The sequence below is a fragment of the Rhopilema esculentum genome, chromosome 15 (genome assembly GCF_057945365.1).
Source record: "Rhopilema esculentum isolate cy_ngs chromosome 15, ASM5794536v1, whole genome shotgun sequence".
Classification (NCBI taxonomy): Eukaryota; Metazoa; Cnidaria; class Scyphozoa; order Rhizostomeae; family Rhizostomatidae; genus Rhopilema; species Rhopilema esculentum.
The window spans coordinates 1290394-1315573 of NC_142829.1; the positions used below are offsets into that span (position 1 = coordinate 1290394).

General features: G+C 36.2%; 2 protein-coding genes and 1 non-coding gene across 5 annotated transcripts in view; all 3 read left to right on the top strand.

Moving 5' to 3' along the window:
- The first annotated feature begins 24 nt into the window (after positions 1 to 24).
- LOC148958421 (adenosine receptor A2b-like) lies at positions 25 to 19196 on the top strand. Its single transcript, XM_089112714.1, has 2 exons — positions 25 to 8956; positions 15586 to 19196. The coding sequence occupies exon 2, from the start codon at positions 15872 to 15874 to the stop codon at positions 17093 to 17095; it is 1224 nt and encodes a 407-aa protein (XP_088968840.1). The 5' UTR covers positions 25 to 8956; positions 15586 to 15871; the 3' UTR covers positions 17096 to 19196.
- A 507-nt stretch (positions 19197 to 19703) lies between these two features.
- Positions 19704 to 25180, top strand: part of LOC135685658 (monocarboxylate transporter 10) — a 62809-nt gene continuing 57332 nt past the window's right edge. For all 3 annotated transcript variants that reach the window (XM_089112711.1, XM_089112708.1, XM_089112710.1), the window contains exon 1: positions 19704 to 19845. The gene's annotated coding sequence lies outside the window, so the exon portion shown is untranslated. The remainder of the gene's footprint in view (positions 19846 to 25180) is intronic.
- Positions 21972 to 22055, top strand: Trnal-cag (transfer RNA leucine (anticodon CAG)). Its single transcript has one exon. It is a non-coding gene; the product is annotated as a tRNA-Leu (tRNA).

Sequence of the window (25180 nt, forward strand, 5' to 3'; positions counted from 1 at the left end):
GAAGCGGGGAGGTCCATGAAACCAAAACGATTTTCCTATAGCTTCAGTTCTTAACTGTGATAATCGGAAGGCTGATTTATTGGTTTTTGTGTTATAATTATAGCTTATTTCCTCTGCGTATGATGGAAATGCTGAAATTCTTGTTTTAAGTAGTCATTTGAAGATTATAAATGCAGCTTTCATTTTCTTTTGCTAGAGGATACTGCAGAATATGCTCTCTCCTTTGATTTCCCTCATTGTAAACGATATTTTTCGCCCTTTTCCAGAGCCTCTCACACTTCTGCATTATTGTGTCCGGTATTTTAAAGATTACCGTTGAGCAATATTGTATCGTTGGCAAAACTGCGCACCAATTTTGCAGCAAACATTGGCCTTGTTTTCTCATTCTTGCTTGATTCGAGCTGGAACCTTTTTAACTACCTTCTGCCAATGATCATACTTGATTTAGATGTAAAGTTTATCAGGTGGTTGTGAAATTTTGCTTGCAAATCGCCATCGAGCAAAGCCGCTAAACAGTCTTGAACAGTATACTCTCTGTCGTTTCTTTTTTAAGGTTAATTAACGATCTTTTGTCATGCAATTTTAAAATAATTACATCAGCTTATAAAGTGTTTACATTAACTGTGATGTCTCAATGACTTGTGTATATCACGGTATCATCAGCATACGCTTGAACAGTAAAACCATCAACCCTTTTACTAGACCATTGAATTTAATAAAGAACAGCATTGGACCGAGAATTGGCCCCTGTGGTACCCTAATTTTTCACAGTTGGAGTACTGATTTTACATTGTTATAATAGACATACTGAAAGCGTCCAGAAAGATAGATTTAATGCGAATCCGGTTATACCGAAAAATGAAGCTTTTACAGAACCGACGAGTTTTCCACTGAGTCAAATGCCTTCAGAAAACACTCGACAACTCAGAATGATTTTAGCTCTTGTCTTGAATTGCATTAGGGTGGTTGGGACCCCACGCTATTCCACAACGTTGATATCAAAGTAAATCTATAACCGAAAGATTTTCATACTACAGCGACCATCTGCTTTTGTTGATCAAAGCTATTTGTTCACACTGCACAGTTCTATACAAAACGGATCTCATACCACGGGTTGTACTCTGCTATTGCGTAGATTTTTATTGGTGCTGCTGGTGTTTTACCTGGAAAACATCCTTTCTCGTTTTACTGCAGGGTGAAGCTACAGCGGTCTGTCATGTTTTGACTGTGACATTGCTAATGACCTCTGTAATGGCAAGTCCTGAACAAGTGGATCTTAAAAGTGAGCGAGTGTGAACACACTCAGCATTTTGAAAGATGTTTAAGTTAATTAACGTTGATTTAGATATTTGGAATAGGAGTTTTAAGTAAAACGGCACCCGGGAAATAACTATGCTTGTTTCACTTATATTTCTATATTCTTTCCGAATCTTGGAAGACATTTTTCAAATAGATATTTATCCCCAATGCCTTTTTAATGTTTTATATCATTCATGGCAATAAGAAACATAATTCATGATGGTTTCCAGATTTTTGTCGTCTCCAAGTTCTCAGGGATGTGTTCCCCTGGACTCAAAAACTCCCTTGTGAACCCATGCTATCCAAAAAGTTTTGTGGAAATAGAAAAAAAGGAATGAAGTTTTGGAAAGAATGCAGATTGACACGATCGATGAAAATATATTGAAAAAACAATGTTTTGTTAACGCCGTGGAATACATTTTGGTGTCCAAACGTTGATAAAGAATATGGTTGATAGCCCTGTTCCATTTGTTCTTGGCGGCAGCCATAACTTGAATCTGGTCATTATTGACTCAGGGGGGCAGTACCAGAGAATGATGATTTCTTTGGGACATTGAAGAATGTTTTTAATTTTTTCTATTAAACATATTCGGTGATAGATATCCACATATTATGACAGTTTTAACTCGCATTACCGACATCAAAAAACAAAAATGAGCAAGATGAAACAAAGAGACTCAGAGAAAGGATGGATTCTTATGAATTCGTTCTTTTTATTATAATTTAGGAACGAATTCTACAGGCATTCGGCACAACTTGTCGTGAATTGCAATCCCCAAAAATTGACTTAGTTGTTGCATCTCGATTGATATGTTGCTCTATTTCTGAGCTTGTTGTGCTACGCCAGTCCTGGGACTCTGTTAAGCAATTTGCGTCTGCTTTTGCTAGTGCTTGGCACACAGTAGTTGATTTCAAGCCAAAAACTAGAAGTAGAAGGTCCGTTATTGTGTTTCTTAATCGTCAAAATCAATATGTTTCTTAAAAGCGTCGATACTGCTTTGATGCAGCTTAAAGAAAGGTTTTCTGGCCAAGATCTGGTTACTTCAACATTTGATATTTTATTTCCAAACCCTCAAGCAAAAGCCACCAACGAAGACATCTCCAAACCATCAAACAACTTGCTGAGCCTGTTCCCCAAATATTTCTACAGAGGACTTCGAATCAGAGCTGCGGCATTTGCTAACGAGCTTCGCGTGGAAATAAAAGAGAAATTGACAGCTGTAGACTTGGCTGATTTGATGTTGGAAAGTCGAGTCAGCTCTTCATTTCCACAAGTCTACAAAGTTTTTTTTCTTTTCGCCACAATTCCTGTCACTGTAGCTACCGCTGAGAGGTCTTTTTCGAAGCTCAAATTGATCGTCTTGAAAAAAATTCATTGTGAAAGGGCCCCCAAGCAAAGTATTCCTAAGGGCTCAAAACTGTTCCGTTACGCCAATACACGAGCCCCTTTTTGATTTTTTCATCTTTTTGTTTGTTGGTATACTTGAAGGGGAGTTTCTTGTTGTGGAAGATCTTGAACTTCTCATGTTTTCTGCAATTAAGTCTGTCCCCTTACTGTTGAATGTTCCTGTGAAGGGACAAAGCTGAGAAAGAGACAGTCTATACGTACCCTGTCGTCAGCAACTCTCTAACCCTTCTCTTATTCGTTGTGCGTTCCTCTCTTATCTATAGTTCATTCAGGGACATTGCTCCAAGGAAATCAGATATATTTTCCCTGGTCGCCTGAGACCCCTAAGGGTATAATTTCGTGAGTGCAATTTTAAACATTTTCAGGGATAATTTCAGCAGGCTGCTGTTATATGGGCAAACTCTTGTTCGTATTAGCTATTTTTTCCCTCGTTGACTTTGAAGCATGTGAGATCCTTCTGGAAATCTCTAGCCCATAGTTTCATGATTCATATGCCTTATGCAAACCCTGCTTGCGAGAGCCATGGTGCTCTTAACCCCAAGGTCTTAAGAAGCAGTATCATACAACCAGTTCATTGGCTCGGTAAATGGAAAATGTTTATTATGAAATATTGAATAAGAAAGGCACCAGAAAGGAGCTTTGTGGTATGCATTAGAAGGTCTTCTTTCTATGCTAAAGAAACAATCGCCTTATCTAAGGCTTCCATCTCCACCTCCTAACAACATAGAAAATGTTAAAATCACCTTAAGCCGTAGATCATGGGCTTACAAATGTAAGTTTTCGCTGAAACGCCCAGTTGTTGCATTTATTTTTAAAATTGTTTTTATTGCAATTTTGTCTACACCTGTTACAGAAGACTGCGTTCTACGTCAAACTCTCCCATTTTGTTTGTTAATTATTTTGAAATGTGATGGTGACAGCCCACGTTTTCTCGTCGAAACTTTGCCACATGTCAAAATATGTTTTCGGAAAGTTTCACCAATTCAACAAATAGATTAATCTGAAATTATTGTTCGGAGTTGTTGAATAACAAGGTTGCGAGATGAAGTTGGTGATGTAACATATGAATCTAAGAACAAATTGTTCGATTAATCTAAAGCCTGGTTCCCATAAAACCGTAAGGGTCGGAAACGTGTCGCCGATCTCTTCTTCCATCTTCCTTAACGATCAAAAAGTATTTCCATTGATCGGGGACAAGTTGACAACTGCCGGAAAGCAATAAAATATTTTTACAACAAAACAACAGCAAGCAAAAACGCGCCAAATCACTTTCCTATGATTGGTTAATACCCAAATGACTGGCGACCCATATTTCAATTAAAATTTTCTTTGATCGGAAGAGTCGTAAATGTCGGGAAAGTTGAGCTCACATCAACTCTCCCGACCATTGCAATTCACGGTCAGCGCAGTCGTGACGATCGAAAGAAAGTTTTCCCATTAAAATTGGGAGACCAACGCAAACTGATGCAGACTGTCGCAGACCCTCTTACTATTTTATGGGAACCAGGCTTAAGTACAAATTTCTATGACTTCTGCCAGTAGATTAATCTAAGAACATCCTTTGAAAAGGAGAAATATGTGTGTTTGCATAATATCAAGAGGGCGAGATGATGTATAGCTAAGGGATGATGTATAGCTAAGAGATGATGTATAGTTAAGGGATGATGTATAGCTAAGGGATGATGTATAGCTAAGGGATGATGTATAGCTAAGGGATGATGTATAGTTAAGGGATGATGTATAGCTAAGGGATGATGTATAGTTAAGGGAGCAGAACAATTTTATAAACCTGCTTGATTGTATAAGATGATTGAGAATGTTCATTTCAAACTTGAAGGTTCACTCACTCCACAGGTACAATTTCTCCAAAGATTGTTTTTGGTGAGCTTCGCTCATATTTTGGGTTTGAAGATGTTTGATTTGTAGTATTTGCTAAAAGAGTAATACTCACGTCCATACACGCTTTCAATACAAATACTTGACACTCCAGGTGTCTTTGATTGACGTCACGATTTAAAAAGTTTCATTGTATGCGGAAGGAAAACCTATTAGATGATGGCCCAGAGTTTTGTTTTGGTTCCCTCCAAATTGACGTTTCCAAACAGATATTAACAGTTTTTTTATTTCAAGCGTATGGGAAATCCACTGGGCGATGGCTCGGCCAAGACTCGTAAATTAACAAAGGTTAGTTTTATCTCATTTTCGTCCATCTAAGTTGGTTTTATTAGGTTTTGTCATGGAAAAGACAAAATCTTTATAGAATATCTCAAATTATATAAAAAATCCTTCATTTTTATCACATCACTTTCTTGGCCTCTAAACCAATACTGCTATCAACACAATACTGCTAGAAATGTAATTTTGAAAAGTTTCAAATTTTATTACCAGTATTGTAGTCCTGTTTGATTCTGGTCTAAAGGAAATGAAAGAGAATGTTTTCAAAGCGGTCGTCGCAGCTGATGAATTGAATCAAACGACTCTATTTTAACGAGCCATTATATTCTGTGTTAGCGATGTTATCTCAAATGTGACGTATCACAACTAGATTTTGAAACTGCTTTTAAGAATGGAAGGGAAATGGGTATATGCTTTTAAGAGCCTTATTTGGTTGAAGTCCTGATAAAGCGAACTGCAAATCCAAACAGAAAACTAAAGAATCAGGTTGCATATATCTCCAAAAACGCAATTCAGAAATGGGATGCCTAACTGAACATTTGTGAGAAACACAGTATCCGAGTTCGGAAAAGTGGACCTGGACACGAAGTAAAATTTAGGCAATACTTGAAAAGAAATATTTTCCATCGTTTTATGATATTGCGAAGAAGCAGTACTATTGAATACCAACTAACAATTTGATGGTTTAAACAAAATAAGGTGGCGCGTTATGAGTTATGCTATCATCAAATCTCGGTAATAGTGTGAATATCAAAAGAGAATTCCAACTGGCATGCAAAACAAGTAAAAACTTTCCTCTGCACCTGTTGGCTACAGAAAAGCCATCGAAATGAATAAACATTTTCAGTTTTGAGCCATAATCAAATTTTTTCGTCAAGTCTCAATGAAAATATTCTAAAATTAGCGCATGTTTGGTTAGAGCAAACGGAAATTGTAAGTTTTTCATATACCCAAGATGTAATAACATGTTGCTTGCAGAGTGTTTGACATAAAATTTTCATGGTCCAGCCGTCAAATTTAAATGTCTGGCGCTGTTGGATATCCAGTTTCAATTAGCTGATTATCGCCAAAGATGAGCAGATTCTTCGAAATTTTAGGTCTGGTTTGGCATTAAATTTGAAGACCTGCGTAATTGCAGAAACGTTTATGCCTCATGATACGCCTGTTTTCTTTGAGACTTGCATTTTCACACAGATTAAAACCCGTAAATCCAACTTCGTCTTAGCTGTAACATAAATAGAACATGTGAAGAAATAAAGAAAGAAATCAGAAGCCTGTATCAAACAATCAGCGAAAATCTATCAATGCGAACCTAAAGTGATGACCAAAAGTACATAAATGCTTTATCAAAAAAGGCTTAATATCCCATGTAGTAAGAGGCTGCAACCGGCAAAGGGACTTGGATAGAATAAAGTTGAAGGGATGGAATTAAAGGCACAACAAACATTAGTCTAGCAATTATTATTCCCTTATTGATTCAGAGCAGCCAAACACAGTTTCTATAAACAAAATTTTTATCATAAACCAGTTGCTGAAGGACATAGTGACACTGAAGATCTCGATGTCATCCTGAAAATCCTGCATCAAATTCGGAAAGTAGATTTTATTAATAATGTCTTTGTTTTGTCTTTTTGCCGAGTAAGATATGTGGATGCCTCAAAACCTGGAAGTTGAATTTGCTTTCATGTGAAACAAATTTCACTGCTAAATCGTTGCAGAATTTGGTGTAAAGAAAACAGACAGCCACAAGCTCATCTAAATTCAGATTAATTGGAATTGTCATTTAGTAGGTCAGCAATGAAATTGGATAATTCAATTGTGTAGAATTTTAGAGTTAAGCTATAAGCTATTGAAAATCACCTGGTTAAGTCACTGTATAATTGCATCAATTGAAAGGTTCATCTGAATTTGTGTTCTTCTTAATAAAATGTATTTATAAATATAGAGTCGTTTAATCAGATGACATTTATGCGAGCTTTTTACGTCCGTCTATTTAACAGCTTCTTAAGCAGGAAAGAAGAAGAGCACGGGATGCACCTCGCTGGTGTTTTGATGAAAGCGAAAGAGATTTTTGCAGAAGATCTGCAAAGAAAGAGACTACATTCACGAAGATTTAACGTAAATCTTCTAGTTGTGACCGCTTCTCAAGGGACTTCTCTGTTTAAAATATGAAATCATTCACAGGCTATGCTTTCCTCTAGTAAAAGAAAAAATTGTGTGCTCCCACTTTCTGGTAGATCCTGTTGTTTATTCATTGACGTTATAAACTGTGTCTTTGTGTTCGCTGGAAAAGTGAATGAAAAAAAAGGCACACGGATTGCTCCTTGTGATACATCCCTGGTTCGAAAGCTCACAAACAGGTTCAGTATCGTTACGATAACATTTATGAACAAGTAACTACTCATTTGCTTACCACTCCTGGATGATGTCAGAGGACTGCATACCCCTATTTTAGCGGTGAGCCAAATTTTTAAGGGCCATAATAACGACCAAGGACCCTAATAACGATTGAAGGATGAATGTCTGGAACCGATTGGTTCTTTTTCTTCTAGAAAGGAAAGCAGTGTACAATGCACAACATTTTACCTCAAAGTGATATATGGAATGGCTTGAACTGACGAATTTATTTAAAGCTAGATCTTTTGCCCATGTTTGTTATGTAAGCCTGAGTTTCATGCAATGATCACATCAGCTTGGTTGATTAGAAATCGATTTTATACTTCAATTTGATTTGTTGTTTTATCCTATCTAAACTTCCTTCTTGCATACGCTACCGAAAACGTCAGCTCTTCCATCTTAGCGAAGTTTTTTCGCTAAAAACCTTATCTTACTATGAAAATTTGATTAGAAGCTGAGGCAACCCGTGGATGTCGAAACCACTGCTTGGCGAGGAAACCAAAAATGATACGCAAACTGGATTTGATTCGCGCAGACAGCAAACATGTTAAAGCTATTCTTTTCTAATGGAAATAGAGATAAGATTCCAAAAATCTATTTGTCATCATCTCAACTCATGAAAATCGCCCTTTTGTGGTTTTAAGGATGAAAAGCAATTAGTGAACACAGTTCTCGCCAATTAATTCGTGATAAAAATCAAGAATTTTAATCACCGAGTATCCTCATCTTTTAGTGAAGTTTTACCATCAAGTTAGAGCATCTGATATGAAATCTTATTGTTGCTATTGTATCGTTGATGGTGTTTTTCACCCAGATCGAGGATCTGGATGCCACAATAACACAGAAGGAAATTTCATCAAAAACTGCTGGCTCTGCCAGCGAATCTTGATCGAAAAATGGTTTGAATGCTTCATCAAAGGAAAGATAATCTTAATGTTTCCAAAATAATCAACTAGCTTATTAAAGTCTTAAATTTTCTCAAAGTACCCAAAGTAACTGATCATCTCGATTTTTGTAAATACTTCTGACCTCTATCAAAATCTTTTTCCCTGGGTCATTCCTGACGATCGTTTTCCAAATCTATAGGGCAAAGTTAATTGTATGTAGATGACATCTGCTTGTTTTTCCTGACTCCCCACTGATGCTTTCCTCCAATTTTTCCTTGCTCAACCCATCTCTTTCCTCCTTTTTACCCCGCACTTCCTCTTCACACCATCAATTTTTATTCTATATCACTGAAAATCCGAGTCTCGACTCTTTTCAGCACCTACCTTGCATATATACTGATTCGCTCATGCTTAGCCTAATCTCTTGAATAACCCCATCCACAAATTCAAACTTCGCGTTATATAGATTAGCAACGCAGACATAAATTTGTGTTGCAGAAAGATAGTTTTTCTCTTTTTTGTAATTTTTTTCAGAAATTACGAAGAATGGCAATTGTTTTTTTCTTATATCAATATTTAATGATGAAACACAAAAGCCTAACACGGGCGCCATTTTGTCCTTTGCAATAATAGCAGCGACCAAAAGGCGACGATATTCAAATGATAAAGTCTTGCATTGCTTTTCAGCTCGAGATTTCGCTTCTTACCCAGCGTTAGTTTTTTACTCAAGACAATGGTACATGAAACTCTTTTTCGAGACAATCCATTGAAAAAGGTATCATCATGAGAGGTACATTTATTGTTTTTTTACGTTCTGTTTATCTGTAGCATTGGTGCAATTTTTTCTGCTTTTCCCCTTTTTGTGAGTTTTTGCTTATTCATTGTATCCTTAACTTGATTTTCCAAAACAGTTCATTTAAGGGGGTACACTATGGGTCGCACGTTCGTTGTAGCATTACAGATACGATACTTGCATACTAATTCCTGTTCCCTTCATTTAACTCGCCAACTCATTTTGCTTAAATACTATGGCTAAAACTCTTCAAAAATTACTTTGACCAGGGCCGGACCCAGGGGTCCAGGGATTGTTGGTTGCTAACCAAGGAACGAGATACCGGCGGGAGGGGGTCTTGGAAACTAAAGTAGCAAAGTAAAACACTTTTATTTTGTAAAATATGGCTGCTGTTACACTTATTTATCAGGGCTGGACCTCCTAAACAAAAAGTTATATCTCGGTCTTTGGTGCGTCACCCCTTGATTTGGCAGGGCAATATTTGTTTGGGTCCCCAGACCCCTGCCTGGGCTGTGCCTCTTTGAGACTATGTCAGAGGGAATACGTCTCTCCCCTATGCTGGAATACGCGACAGACAAAGGCGCCTCTTCTCCTTAAATGTTCTATGTTTGAACCTGGCCCAAATTATAAGAATGCGTGTGTAGAATACTTGCGTCACATGCGTCCATTACATTCTGTTTTTATCTGAGACAAGAAAGCTCTTCAAGCCCTCTCAAAGCAAAAACAGCATAGTAAAATTAACAGCTGTCATACGCAACCCGAGAAACACCAAAACAATCATTTTTGACCACCGTTTCTAGGCCAACTCACAAATATCGAGATTTTAAGCTTAAGCGCAGAGTGTTACAAATGATTTCGACCAAATGTGTCAACAATTTTCAACATACCTTGTCTCTCGCAGTGTAAAATATGTCCATGGTTGCTTAGAATATGTTTGCATGAGGTATTTTCTCAGTTAGGTTTGGTAAAACAACTGATTTTCAAACGCAAGTTTCAAGCATTTGCTTTGATGTCCAGGTTTTAATCACAAGCTTTGTTTAATAAAATTGCATTTTTCACCGTTATTGTTTTTTCTTCGCATAACTTTTGGTTGCCTTACTTATCATGCAGTTTTTCATTCAGTCAGGTTTGCAATCAATTTTTCTCTCCAACCAGTCAATCAATCAACCACTTTAAGCCACTTTTTCGTATGTTAATTAATCTTAACCACACAAAAATGAGGCCCCGGAGAAGGAGGTCTGTGCTCCCATGGTCACTAAACATTTTCGAAAAATCTCCTCTCTTAACAAATATGTTTCTTGAATGTTCCCTAAAACCTTTTCAAATGTTCTTAAAATGATCTTCGATATAAAAAATGGCAGGTTCCCATGTTCCCCATAACCCCCGAGAGGCCCTCAAAAATATACTCCTATAACTATCCGTAGAATTCATCGATCTTATAGTCCTTCCCACCCTTATCGTGTCTCAGGGGTGTTGTAGGAATTTTCATAGGGCGGAAAAATCAAGTTTTTAGGGGTAGAAAATTTTGATGCTGATAGTTTCTTGTTGGAAATGAGATCATCACTTACTATATGTTGGAAATGAGTGTCGCAGAGACAGCTAGGGGCCTTACTTTACTTGTTTCTTCTCACAAATCTGATGTTGTAAATGACATAAGCTTAAAAGGAAGAAAAATCCAAGAGGCCCACATGAAATGTTTTGAGAGGCCTATCCCGAGTCTGCCTCTGTCGCGTAGAGACGAGTATTTTGACCCTGGTCAATTAGTCCCAGTCATTGGCCTATTTACAACTGTTTGTCATACGATCGCTGTTTTTTCAAGTTATCATGACTTGTTTTCTCATTCATCTGGCTGAATCTTCCTTCTACTAAAAATACTTTCAACAATCATCTGACCTCTCTTAATCTATTTTTATAGATGTGCCCTCCTAAAGATATATCATCTTTGCGTCTGCTTCTTAGATTAAAGTTCTATAGTATGTTTTTATGACATAAGTTAGTGATTCACCTACTCTTTTCATTAATCCTCAATAACATTAGATATGGCAAACCATTTAATATCAAAGTTATGTCGGGAAAGACCGTTTATTAGTTTCATCTTTAACGTTTATGATTAATATTCAACTGATAAATTGTAGTGGTGGGTTCGCTATAAATAATTTCTGGTAACTTAATCTTTAATTAAGCTCAGTCAAAGAATTTCAATGTGACAGCATAACACTTATATTACATTGTTTTCTGTCTTCTTTCCTTCTTTCTTGTTTTTGTCAAAACTCATATTCATAAAAGGGGTAGATGCTTAAACGGCAAATTTAAAACGCCAGTCAAATGATCATCTTGATCCCCTCTTTAATCCTTTGTCGCATCTATTTTCGAATTGCCTCGTTCTCAGTTATTATCTTATGGCATCTCATACTTATCGCATCAGAATCTCCAGAATTATCATACCAACTTAACGCCAAAATGTATGAGCTTCAAGCAAGGCCATTTGTTTTAGAATCTAGAGTCGTGTTTTCAGTTCTTGAATCAGAGTATGCTTGATCCCCCTGTTTCTTCAGCCTTTGTCAATCCATTATTTATAAACACAATTTTTACTGCCATTTCTGCAAAAGGAAGAAACATCTGTTCTGACTTGGCGGTGTTAGTTTCGAAGCAAGACTTTCGCGCAGATATATGGACTTAGACCAATTGTTTTTCATATTCCGTTGGCTTATTAATTTCACAGTATTGCACTGCGTTGTTTTCGTGAAGGTTGTCCACGCAGAGCTTTTAAAAGCCGAAAGGAGTAGCCACTTCTCATAAGATGTCAAAGATCAGAGGCTACGCGATCAACCTATTTGTCAAAGGATTTTAGATGACGAGCTAGAAGTATGAAATTTTTTTTATTTAGATTTAGTTGATGAGAGACGAACCCATCTTAGCATAGCTTTTCTTGATGTTTTCAAATAGCATGGATGTTTTTGCAGCACTTTCGTTAACAAGTACGCGTTTAAGGAAGTTTCCAGAGAGCAGGTGGACCTTATCAAATCTGTGAAAGAGTTCTCAAAGCTTACAAAAAAGGCTAGAAAATATTTTAAAGTAAAACAGCCCTGGCGAGAAAGAGCTCTGGGTAATTCTATATCTGTTTACCTCATCTATTAAAGATGTTCAAAGCAGTTGATTTTGGGAGCATTTACGAGCATAAAACAGTTCTTTTAATACGCCCATTTCATATTTTAAAGTTATTTTGTTTAGCATACAGAAATAGGTAACTTTCAGGGGTTGAATTCAGCTGGAAAATGTTCAGCAAGCTAGGAAAAGCACCAGTCGATCAGTTCATAAAGATAATAAAATATGGGTAAAAATTGGTATAAATTAGATAGAATTAAGTCATATCAAGTAATTACAAGGCATGAGTCTAATTGCTTAAACTGGATTCATTGTTTCCTCATATATAAAGACCGCTTTTATGATCTCAAAATGATAATTCGTCAATAGATGTCATTTGGTAAGTCGCTTTGGACATACTGCTAGTTAAGTGCCTTCATTTAATCCTTGGCAGTCTAGTGTTTTTACTAAATTATTCATACTTTCTATATTGAATCGCTACTATATTGCTTTAAAAACTCTCCTTCCTAGCCCGTTGCAATATTCTTTCGGATTTGATGCTTCACTTAAATTCTGTTGTTGACGAAACCTTCAGGCTCAGCTATGCACCATCTGCATATGTATTAGAATTTCCAGTGCACCGAACAAAGACCAAGAAAAGACCACGTTCCTGTGGGGTTTTAATACGTATATTTTTTAATCGATATAAAGTTTGAAAACCAAGCAGAGAACGTTTTTCTCTCTTTTATTTTATAAAATCTGGATAATAAAGTAATTTTAGATTGTAATGGTAGCTTAAAATAAAAATAACATATTGTCGAAGGCTTGAAAGTGCAGGATCTGTAATGATTACGAGGATATAGGGTTGATTTGAAGAGATAAATCGTTTGAATCTAATAAAGGAATAACTCCGTTTGAAAGTTATAATAAGACGGCCATTTGAAAACCTCTTGCAGCTTAAAATAGCTCATTTTTAAATTTCTTGCAGCTTAAAATAGTCCAGTGTTCAAAATAAATCAAATTTCTGAAGATTGACGAAAACAGCCGTTTACACGTCTCTGTTCATTAAGAAAACTTTTGTTTCGTTAACAGTGGAGGCCGGGCGCTTAGGCTTTACTGCTACGATTAGCGGGTGAAATTTGTCCATTATAACAACGATTTGATTCCATCTGCATAATGTTTGTGTAAACTAAAGCTATTATGAATGATAGTATGTGTAATTCCTTGATTCAAACTCATTGACCTTAAGCTTTAATTTCATGAATGATTTTCTCCAATGCTTTGACTTGCAAATTGGCGCTACGGTCAGCTGTCTTGCTCTGGACACAACAAATTACTTGTGGTCGCGAAGTCTCCTCGATTTCAGCATAAATCAGACTTAAGGCCGATTTCCATTTGACATTTTTTGTGCGCGCGGGCGTAGCGCCCAAATCTGAGCATGCGAAGTTAAGTGCTGCTGTCAAGTGGCCGAGCGCACAAAAAAGTTGAGACCCTATCAAATTTCTGGCGCTCACAACGGACGCAAAATCGAGACTACTTGATTTTATCTACGCATGCTCAAATTTGAGCGCTACGCCCGCGCGTACAAAAAATGTCAAATGGAAATCGGCCTTTACACGTACTGCAAAGGGAATGTTGAAAGTGGGAATGACGTGCGACTTTAGCAGAATTCTTTTGTTTTATACGAAAATTCCTGGAAATCTTTTTTTCGTCGAAATTTCATACGCTATTTGCAAGAGTGAATTGCCCCTCGGAAAGGTTCCGGGCAATCGGGAAGCACTAAGACTCTCCATCATTATTCAAGGGTTCCTTGTTGGTGTACACTCGCTTGTTGTTTTCCATTTTTGTTCAACAGCGTATATAATTTTATTGTCCTTTCTCAGACTCATTATTAGTTCTACATTTAATTCAGTGTGGGCTTCCTTGGAGCCTCAAACAATCGTAAAGCAGATGAACAAAACACCAGGTTCCAAATCCTAAAAGAGCACATTCTACATACAAATGTCTTTTTTCGCTGATAAAAATCTGATAGGGGATAATCATGTTTTCGTCAATTTCATCTAGACATCATGGAAAATAGTTTATGTGCTCTCAAATATACAATTCATGCTCTCAAACGCACCATAATTCTCGTTTGTACGAAAAATACTACTGCAAATGCAACAGTTAAGTTTATTTTTTTAACATATTGGCCTCAGGTGCTTTGGAGTACCTGAACGCATGCACCTGATGCCTTTTTGTCAATTTCGATATTCGTAGACCTTGTCATTATAATGAAAATCATAAAATTCTAACTTTGAGTCAGGTCTTTCACAAAAAGGGAACTTCTGTAACTCTCTTGTCGGAGAAATCTTCAGGCTTAGCGTCCTCCTCATTTCCATTAGAAAATTCAATGTTGCTAATGAAAATCTTTTCGATATTCTTTTATTGTCTTCAATTTCCAAAGCATTATACAACCACTCTTTGTTTTCAATTTGGTCCTGCGTGATAAGCTTGTTGGCAAGAAGGTAATTGGCATGCATCGTATGAATTAGTACTTCGCAAGTATTAGTACACTCATGCCTATTTCTGAAAATTGTCTCTTTAGAATTTGCGCGAGTTCTAAAGGAAGAAGTTTTACGACAAAGTTTCCTCATTTATCGCAGTTCATCTAAAAACCTGTCCAGACTTGGAGTTAAGGTAAAACACAATTTTCTAAATGAATTATGTATGCGAATGACACTGATAATAGGACATATTTTTGATATGCAGATTTGACTTCTTGATTTATTTTTGCACCACTTTCCTCGTACTTCTAATTCCACGGAAAAAGGCTGCAAAAGTTCCCTGTGTCTTGCAAGAATAACGTCAGTTAGTGTATCTATCTTAGTCCTAAATTCATTTGTTTTCTCTGTACTAACTTTTTTATATTTGATTGCCTAATGTCGATTGAAGGGTCTCCTCAGCTCTGTCTGCATCCCGCACCTTTCCACAACAGAACGCATTTTTACACGTTTTTTATGAAGCTCTATTATATTTGTGTTTAACTCTGATGATTTTCCTTCAATATGGTTTATCATCATCTTGTTCGTGCCAATGAAATTCTATAAATGCACGCAATCTTTCTCCTATCATTTAAGGAATTTCTTTACGGAATTTCCGGATAAGACTCCATTGATATATTTAAATTGAAATTATTAAAAATATGTCATAATCTACCGTCTCTTTTCTCTGACTGTAACCTTTGAAAATTGTTGGTAACAAGATTTCCGTTCTAATCCTTTAGAATAAAATATATCCATGTGCATTATTAATTTTTGTTGCAATGAAAGTTTGAAAAATGAATGAATTGACATCCTGGTGAACATTAAATTTATTTGTCGGAGCCTTTGTTAATATTTTATTAAAATATTCTCTATCTTTTAACATGTTTTTCATCTATTAGTTAAGTGTTTTTCGCTTAGATTGCACCTCTCTAACGTTTAATGACGTGTTAAAATTCAATGATTGCTGTCAAAGTTAATGGCAGACCATTCTTACGCAAATGTCTTTATTTCTCATAGATTTAATTCCATTTGATGTTGCAGATGTCAAGATAGACGTTTCAAGTCAAGGTGGCAAGTCTCCAAACATTTAAGGTGGTAGCTAGCCATCAGCTGATTCACGTTGTGTTCATTCTTTTTTGAAGGGAGACTGGATAGTAAAGAGGTATTAAGTGAGAAGTATCAGGCATAGAATATCCACGGGCAACATGTTCTGAATTGTTATAGATCCTTTAAATCGGCAGTTTGTGCTTATTTCAGATCACGTCCATCTTTTATGTCTACGTGATGAGATGACATAAACGTAATGATATCGATGTTCATAGTGATCCCACTTTTGGCTGGCGTTGGGGTTGCAATCGTCATCGTAAACTTGCTCACGTTAGCCACAATATTCTCGAGCCCCCAACTCCTAAAGCCTGCCAATTACCCAATTATCAGCTTCCTTATAACAGCTTTGATACAAGGATTCGTAGTCGTTCCGGCATATTGTATAAAACGTTTAGACTTTTCCTATAAACCAAAATGGATCTGCGATGTGTTCCGCTTTCCGTATTTTGTGTGCGGTCATTTGCTGACATTGAATTTGGTCCTGGTATGTGTCGATCGCATCATCGCTATCAGACTGCCACTGCGGTATGAATCGATTGTCAATCGCTTCACTATGACAGTCGGTGTTGCAATTGAAACATTTTTGGTCGTTTTAGTTGATCTTTTACCATTCGGAAACGTTCCTGACCACGACGGTTGCGTGTATAATCCGTGGCCATCGTGGAACGTGACCGTGATAGTATTAGCGATTTTCGTGCCTTTTCTCTTTCTAACTTTGACTTACGCTTGGATTTGGTTGATTGCCTTACGTGTCGCCGAAGACCCGCAGCGCAAAAGATGCAGCAAAGCTGTTTCAGTCAAAAAGAAAATTTCAAGAAGAGTCGTGAAAATACTAGAGCTTCGTGCAACTAAGACAGCTTCACTGCTTGTAGGCGTGTTTGTTCTTTGTTGGGGACCGATCGCAATTTACTATTTTGTTGAAAACGTTTGCGGTCGTTGCATATCTGTTTTATTCAGTAGTTCTGCGCAGAACCACGTTGGCTTTATTGTCAAGGTGATGTCCTTTTTCTCAAGCATTATCTCTCCGTTTGCTTATTGCTGGAGAACGCGAGAATTTCAAAGGGAATTTGAACGAAATTTGACGAGACGACACTGGCGTGCAGCAGGAATTGCTCTAACATTCATGAGAAGAGCATCAAGGGAAAAAGGGAGCTTCAAAATGGCGAACAGAAGAGAGGAGAAGCCAATTGCATCTAACCGAAATAGTTCCCAAAATAATGAGAATTGTGAAAGCAAGGATAACGGCGTCGAGGATATGGATGCTGGGGAATCGATCGGTGAAGTAGGTAGTTATGAAAATAATAATACGATTATAGCTCCCGACTCACCGGTCGCGTTTAAACATATAAAGAGACATTATAGTTACATTCAGGTAGCATTAGAAAACACTAATGACGAAATAAGGACAACGACACTGTAGGATGCTGGGGTGCCTCCTCCGCAGCAACCGTGTACTGTTAAATACAGTGGTTAAACAACGTTTGAATCAAGCTTTTCTGATGAAATACTTCGTAAATTGATGCTGTCTGTCAAAGGCATACGGTTTGTTTCTGTATTATTGAGCATGTAATATTTCTGTATTATATGCGTTATCTGTTCAATTGAACTCAGGTTAAATTAACTGAATGTGCCAAGATTTTTGTTCTTAGCATTAGAAGAATTCATTTACTAACTATAGATAGAAGGTGTCTTTCTAAATTTGTAGCAAATAAACATAAAACGAAGAAATAAATCTGACGAAGATTATAAAACTTTGTTTATCCATATGCAAAGAGTTTTTATTTGTTGTCTGTCTGATATACTATGCTCGATTTATTTTTTGGTACTAATTATGGTTTGCGCTGCCACTTGATTTCTTCAATATTAAGACTTTCTTGCAATATACTGTTTCATAAATGTAGTTTTCAAATTCATCATGTTTGTAAGGAACTTTTTATTTTTCAAGTTTGTAAAATGACTGTCTTGAATAGATATGTTATTTCGCAGTTCACCATTACAGGTTGAAAAAGCACGACATTCTTCGATGAGTAAGCGATGAAAGGTGGTTTTACAGGAGCCACCGCGTTGCCAAGCTTCCTGAGTAACTCGCTTCTTCAACTTGTAAAATGCAATAAAATCTAAATAATTGCATTTATAATCGCCCACATCTATGATGTGATGTCACCGATATTCGCAGTTGATGAATCACTGTGTGGTTTATCGCAATAGATTTTCATTTGACAGCATGGAAGCAAAATTTGTTTTTCTCTTATTCCTAACCTGTACCACTAAACTACTGACAAATTTTCGATTTCGTTTCCGCACCGTTAAAGTGTTATTGTTGGATTTCAGCATCCTCAATCTCAATTATCAAAGCAATTTCTCTTGCGTTCAAAAACCAGAATTGTAATTCTGTGCCTCTAAACTATTGACAAAATGTTCATTCTGTACCCGCATCGTTAAAATCTTGCTGATGGTTTTCAGCGACTCCAGTGTCAATTATTGATGCAATGCATCCTGCATCCAATAACCAAAAAGGCAATGTGGTTGAATTTTATCAACTTGCATAGGCAGTGATTGATCTGAGATGCGATGGCAAAAGCCGCTTTATAATTCAACTGATAGAAACTCGAGTTTTCTACTGATCTTTAGATAAAGACATCGGGATCTCAGTAATTGCAGAAAACCTCAAGCTCTCTTTAAATGAATGACGTGCCACTGTTTTTGATATACTTGTGAAGACCTAAGCAAAATTTGCGAGTAATCAAAATTATGATTTTCTTCGAAAACTATTCGATTCAAAATCCAGCTTGTTTCTAAATTGATTCAGTGACCTTAATTAATACTTGTTGGTATGGATGCTATTGGTATACACAATCAGCAGCAATACTTAGGTTGCAATGGTGTATACTGAAAGCTTCTCGAAACTTATTCTTCTAATAATATAAAAATCTTGGAATGAAGCAGCTTTAAAAGATATTGAGATAGAGCTCAGGTCTGAAATCTTCAATTGTACAAAATTTTAATGAATGATACAACAAAAACTTTAATAAATGGAACAAAAAACAGTAGAAGCTCTCTATGTGTATTCAGAATTGTTTTGGAAAGTAATGCAATGGAGACTAGAGGATAGCATTGGAAATAGTTGAAGAACATTCTTCGACAATTAAAGAATAAAACTGCAGTAAAAATAAACAGCATAGGCTGGCTAAAACTGAATTTCTAAATGATTTTTCTTGCTATAATTGGTGACAACACAAATATTGTACATTATACTATACACAACTATTGTACATTGTACTATTCTGACAAATGTTGTCAACCAACTAATTTAAATTACCAACGCTAAATATAATCTTAACCAAAAATAACCGATGCTGCATATGTATTCCTTGTAAAGATCAGAAGTTCAATTGAATGATGAAAATTCTGATATTTTTTCCTGAACACTTGTATAGTAAGGAAGTATTTCATCTCATTTGGAACTAAGTTCCGTATTGGGCTTCATCTGTACGGTACGGTACGGTATTAAATTTTTATATTTTGTAATATGGCTCCGCTGTTTTAAATTGGGAGTTCCTTGAGTTATATGGGCATTCATTTATGGAAAATATTTCTTCCATAAAAAGGGGTTTCAAACCATTCAATGTTTTATTAATTTCTGCCAAATTGTCAATGCTTTTCTTGCGTTGCAGATTTTCCCAGAAGTGTTTCTGTATCTAGATTGATGTGCTTTCTTAATAGTTAGCGATCTAGCTAAAAATATTTGCAGTGCATTTCATTTACTTCTGAAAAGAAAGAAAAGCAATTGTATTCTTCTGTATTGTATTCTTCTGTATTGCATGTACGTTTGTAAATGTTTGCCCTAAACTAGCTTTTCTTTTAGTAATTCTAAATAGCAACTTTAAATCAAAGAATTAAAAATCTAGACTCCCTGTATGTTATCGTTCCCTTGCACGTGCGCACTTGCCAAACGTGAGATGTTTTGTCGAGCGATTGTAAAAAGATCTTTTCTTTTGATAACAGTGAGTGTTGAGTCCAGGGAAGAAGAATGTTTTTCACAGTGATTTCGAATCATCCATTTTCTTAGGCCAGTGTAGCTCGTCAAAACATTGTACTGCTTTAAACAAGACGGAATGCAGCTCTGCCAAACACTTGTCTTCGTCCGAATTGAGATAATATCGTTGGTTGGTGAGTACCAATTTAAGTCTAATATATTTCCATCCTTATTAGAATTTCCTTTATACTTGCCTTCTGTGAAAATGAACCGATGCTGTGATGGCCTGATTACATATTGTAGATATAAAGTCGGCATGAAATGAGGTATTGTCGCTAAAAGTTTATGATAATTGGTAAGTTTAGCGAAGATAAAGAAGTTATTCGCAAATATTAAACTTTTCATGCACTTGTTACATCAAAATCTAACCAGGACGCTGATATTTCAAATTTACGTCTCGCCTGCAAAATGCGAAATGCAAAATTTAAGCACTAATCTGAAGAGTGGTAGATTTGAAATCGGTGAATTCTGTGAAAACCTTGGTAAACAAACATATAAAAAAGATTTTAAGAAAGCTAAAATTTGACTGTTAATGTCTTCAGTCCACTTGAACCATTCAATAAACGTGCGTCAAGGTTTGGCAATTTGGAACTGAAATCAACAAGGTTTACTCTGATAATCAAGTTATTGATAATATGGTTTAATGAATTTTTTCCTGAAATTATTCTCGCCGTTAGAGGATGGCTCAGTTGTTAGAGGCGCTGACTACAGACCCAAGGGTCCGTGGTTCGAGTCCCAGGCATGACCAAACTTTCACCCAGAGTGGGGAGAGTCGCCAGCTCTCTGTAATTCCAGGCGTAGGAATCACGAGGTGTGGTCACATCGAGAGGAAGGACCAGGACACTACTCCATAAGCATAGCTTCTCAGTGTCCTAAAAACTACCTTCGGACGCTAGGTGGAAACAAATACAAATAAAAATATCGTTCTATATTAAAGCCTTGACTTTCATAAACTTTTCCAAAAACAAGAAAATTTGGAGTTAGGGAATATTGAGAAAAATGCACACTTCCCTTTCACGTTTTATAAGAATATCGAGACTCGAAATTGGTGAAATTTAAGAAATAATAAAAAAAATTGCTAGGCTTGAATTGACAGTTTTATTTTTTCTAAACGGCTTGAACAAACAAGGCAAGCGTGATTTTAATAATGAAGAAAGATAGTGGCAAAGATTTCAATGTTTCTTTACTGTTTAAATTATTTCATTCAAGTGCCATTAATACATAATCTTGAAGGCTCAAAAACTTAAAACGATCTATACCCTTTGAAATAAATAAAAAATCGAAACTAAAAAACTATTCACCACCAAGTTGAAATGCTATTAAACTGCATGCTTTTTATAAGATTACTTGACCCAAGTTTCAGCCTGGCTTAATTACTTTTTCGCAAAATTTCAGCCTCACATGTTTTTTAATTTGTTGCTTAATTTTGTAAATTCATATTTCAAATTCTAATATTACCTAAATTCACTACAAACAGGGGAATGTGACCAGATAGCTCTAATAATTTTTTCCAACATGTCCTACAGCTTTCATTTTGTAATTATTACTGACATTAAATCAATATGTTTATTTCATATTTCCTGATATTTAATTCTCCAAAATTTAGCAAAAACATCTTATTTTTCGGTACTTAAATTAACTATAACTAATTGCTGTTGAATGAAATATCTGAATTTGAAAAAGCACCTTAAGTCTGCAAAAATGGCTGGGTTTTCTTGGATGGCTGGATTAAACTTTGGAATTCACTGCCATTAGACTTGAAAAAGGCCAACAATAAAATATTATTCAGAAATAGAACGAAGCAATACCTTTTAAAAAACATAACCTAATTTAGCTTGATTGGAAAATTAGTACGTATCAAAACCCTTTACTTGTATTATTTTTTACCTTTATTCTTTATTTTTGTTCTTCTTTTGATTTTGCTTATGTAGCCTTTGCTGATTCTTATTGTTAAATTTTCAAACAAAAATCAATTTGTAAAATCGTCAACTCGCGTCAACAGGGCATATGACTTCAATAGCTCTTTCTTGAGTTTTTCATGTGTTCATCGGCTGATTTAACTCTATTTATGTTGTTTTACCTTAGCTATTTCGTAATTCTCAATTATTGTAATTAACGATTATCAACAACTTTATATAGTAAGACGTAACCTGTAATTAACTAATCTGCTGAGAAAAGTGAGTTCGAAACTGATGTCTAACAAGGCAATCTTAAGAAAAATAATGAGATTATGATGTAAATAGTCAACAATCGAAGGCATGTCAGGATGGCCGAGTGGTCTAAGGCGCTGCGTTCAGGTCGCAGTCCACTCTTGTGGGCGTGGGTTCGAATCCCACTTCTGACACTTCTTTTCCTTTTTGCACTTTAGTTTTATTACATACAAAATTCCATCAAACATAACATACAATGAATTTAACACAAAACTGCAAGAGAAGTAAAAGTTTAAGCGTAAAACAGGCTACAGATTTTTACTGTGGGAACTTAACATTATCACATTATAGCACAGCATGTCGACACATAATTTCAGTTCAACCTGTAAACCATTTTGCTAAAATTTTTCAACCTGAGTAATTACAGATTGTTGAAATTATTAAAGAAATAATATTAGAACTTATGCAGCATTTCTCAACTCCATTTGGCAAAGCCTATCATCCCCTACATTTACATACGCCCCCTCGAAAAATGCACATTGTTTTCATACACACCATTTTATGATACTTAGGTACAGTCATTATATAGGTAATTGTTTTTTTCTGTTGCGCTAAGTATCTCAACCAAAAATAAATATTTATTTCTCAGTTTGTTGATTTTTTTTTCTTAAAAGAAAAGTAGTGAAAAAGCCCCCTTTTTTAAAGGCCTCTAGTGTTCACGTTTCCATTATGTCACATGCCCTTTTCTGTTCTCTACGTAGTGGATAGGACCATGTTAATATCAAAACGAGACCTCGCATTTGTTATGACATTGTAATACAATGTTCGGTATTTGGGAGATTTCATATTTGGGAGTCTGCGCATTTAACTCCGCGAGGCCATCTCTTGCGTATTGTTTTGCTAAAACGGCAACTATATTTTGCAAACAATTCCTTTTTTCTCTAGGTATTGATAACATGTTTCTTCAAAGCATCGACCAAGTCTTGCAACTCCATTTGTATTTCAATTAATTGGAACATGAAAGTATTGCTTTCTAAAGATTCAAAAGGGACATACAACGTTAACAGTTTTATGACTGTACAGAACTTGAAAATGGCTTTGAAAAAAGCAAACATTTTACGACATACTAAAAGCTTTTTCGTCTGACACTCCTCAGAGCATAAAACGTCAGAATGAAGTCCTTAAAAAACACGATGAAAAATATATACCCAGTTGTGGATCGAAATAGGCCAATCAGAAAAACGCAAGGACAAGACCGGTATAAGTGACCAATCAGTGCTGCGTGCCTAAAGAAAAATTGCGACTGGAGTCCAAGAGAGAAAACGAGCTCCTTCTGTCTACAACATGGCGGCTACAAGGACGCAGAACCCAAAGATTGGGGGATAGGATAAAACAGCATGTTCCTTCCAACATAAGAAACAAAACTGCCCTTCAAAGAGAACAGCCTCTTCGATCTTGTAGGTCTAGAAACTCTGTTAAAACAAGTGATTCTGCCATCGGTCAACATCTTTTAGACAACCCAGATTGTGCTAAACTCTATAATGACGACATGTTTCAAATAATTGGCAGAGCCCGGTCGTCTTTCCATCTAGCAGTTTTGGAATCGATCTACATACAACGTTCCATTAATAGCTGATTTAATTTTAAGCCCCAGCTCCATTTAATACTGCCTTAAAGGCAGCAGACGATGAAGTGGAGAAAATCTGCAGAAATTAAATGGTATGATATAACTGAATACCCTTGTTTCAGCATAGTCAATGGTTTCAGTAATCCCTTCTAAGCCTAACTATCTGCTTTAAGAAACAAGTTTCAAAACTTTATCTCCAAGCATAAATATTGGAAATTTGACATAGGGTTAATTCCACGTTATTGCTTTTAAGTACTCCTGCAGACGATTTTTAATTAATTTTGGAAGCAAGAGGAGGCACTTATTTTCTCTAGACAAAAGACCTACGGAAACTCCTAGTCTGTCCTGGAACACACAGCAAAGCAACGATATCCTGTAATTTTTAAGAAAAGAACAACCCAAGCACTTTAAATGAATGAATTTGCAAGTAAACCTATCGCATTCGTCTACACCCTTTTCCATTATCATTGTGACGTCACTCTCGAGCCAGGCTCCGTCATCAAGGTTTCTATCATGCCAGCTGTCACAATTTACAAGCAAACAGAAAAGTAAAGTCGACATGTTTGGAAGCGTTTCAACAAAACATAAAGAGCTGTTGCTTCACTTTCAAATTCTTTGACGTCAAAGACATCCAGGTTATACCAATAAAGTAATCTGACAATCATCTGATCCAATAACTCGCTGTGCATCTCTTTCTACGGTTTTTTATTCAAACCACCACCACTGGTTGCAAAACGTATACTTAATACTTTACAAAACTGATTCATTCTTTATCACAGCCAAGTTCAGTTTTACATATTCATGATCATCATAATATTTGTCTCCCACTGCCAGAATGTTGCCAGGTCGGGGACTAGATAATTTTCTTCAAACGTTCTCTGTCTAGTGCATCCACTGCTCTTATTCCTAGTACTTCCGTGTCCTTTTTGATGTTGTCCATCCATTTGTTTACTGATCTTCCTCTTGGCCTTCTCCTTCCACCTCTAGGTCCACTCTTAACCTCATTCGTTACTTTCAAAGGTTGAAATTTACGTCATTCTAGACGAAAAAGTTAATTGGCTTTTCTTAAATGCAAGCGTTTATTATTAGAATGACTGAATATCTCTGCCTGATCTGATCACTGATTGTGCGTTTGATTGATCTGATCACTGATTGTGCGTTTCAAACGACATCCGCCTCCGACGCTGCATTATTTCTAGATAGCATGTTTACTTCCATAGTGTTGCTACTGTTCCCTCTTAAGCATTATGGGTAAGAGGCTAGAAAAGAACAATTAGGAACGCATTTATGTCAAAGTCATAAGAAGCTAGAAAAACCCAATGTTTCCTTTACCAATGGGGACAAAAAAGAATTTAACGAGAGTTATGCAATCTCTTTGAACTATGAGCAATAAATTCTTGCTAACTACATTCGTTTTTCATGAATTTTGTTCATCGAAGCAAACAAACTCCTGATAGAATAGTTACAGAAAACAGCTCCGGGAAAAACCTTTCAGGAGCTTTCTCTAGAGTTTCTCCCAAAAAACTCCTCGACAAAAACTTTTTGCATCTAAGATACATTTTTTTGATGCATGGTCAGCCTAAACTTTGACAGTACAGTAGAAAGACTGGACAAAAAAGAAAACTAAGAGAAACTATAAAAACTAAAGAAAGAAATTCAGAGAAAGTTTTGTTGAAAGTGAAACACGCAAGC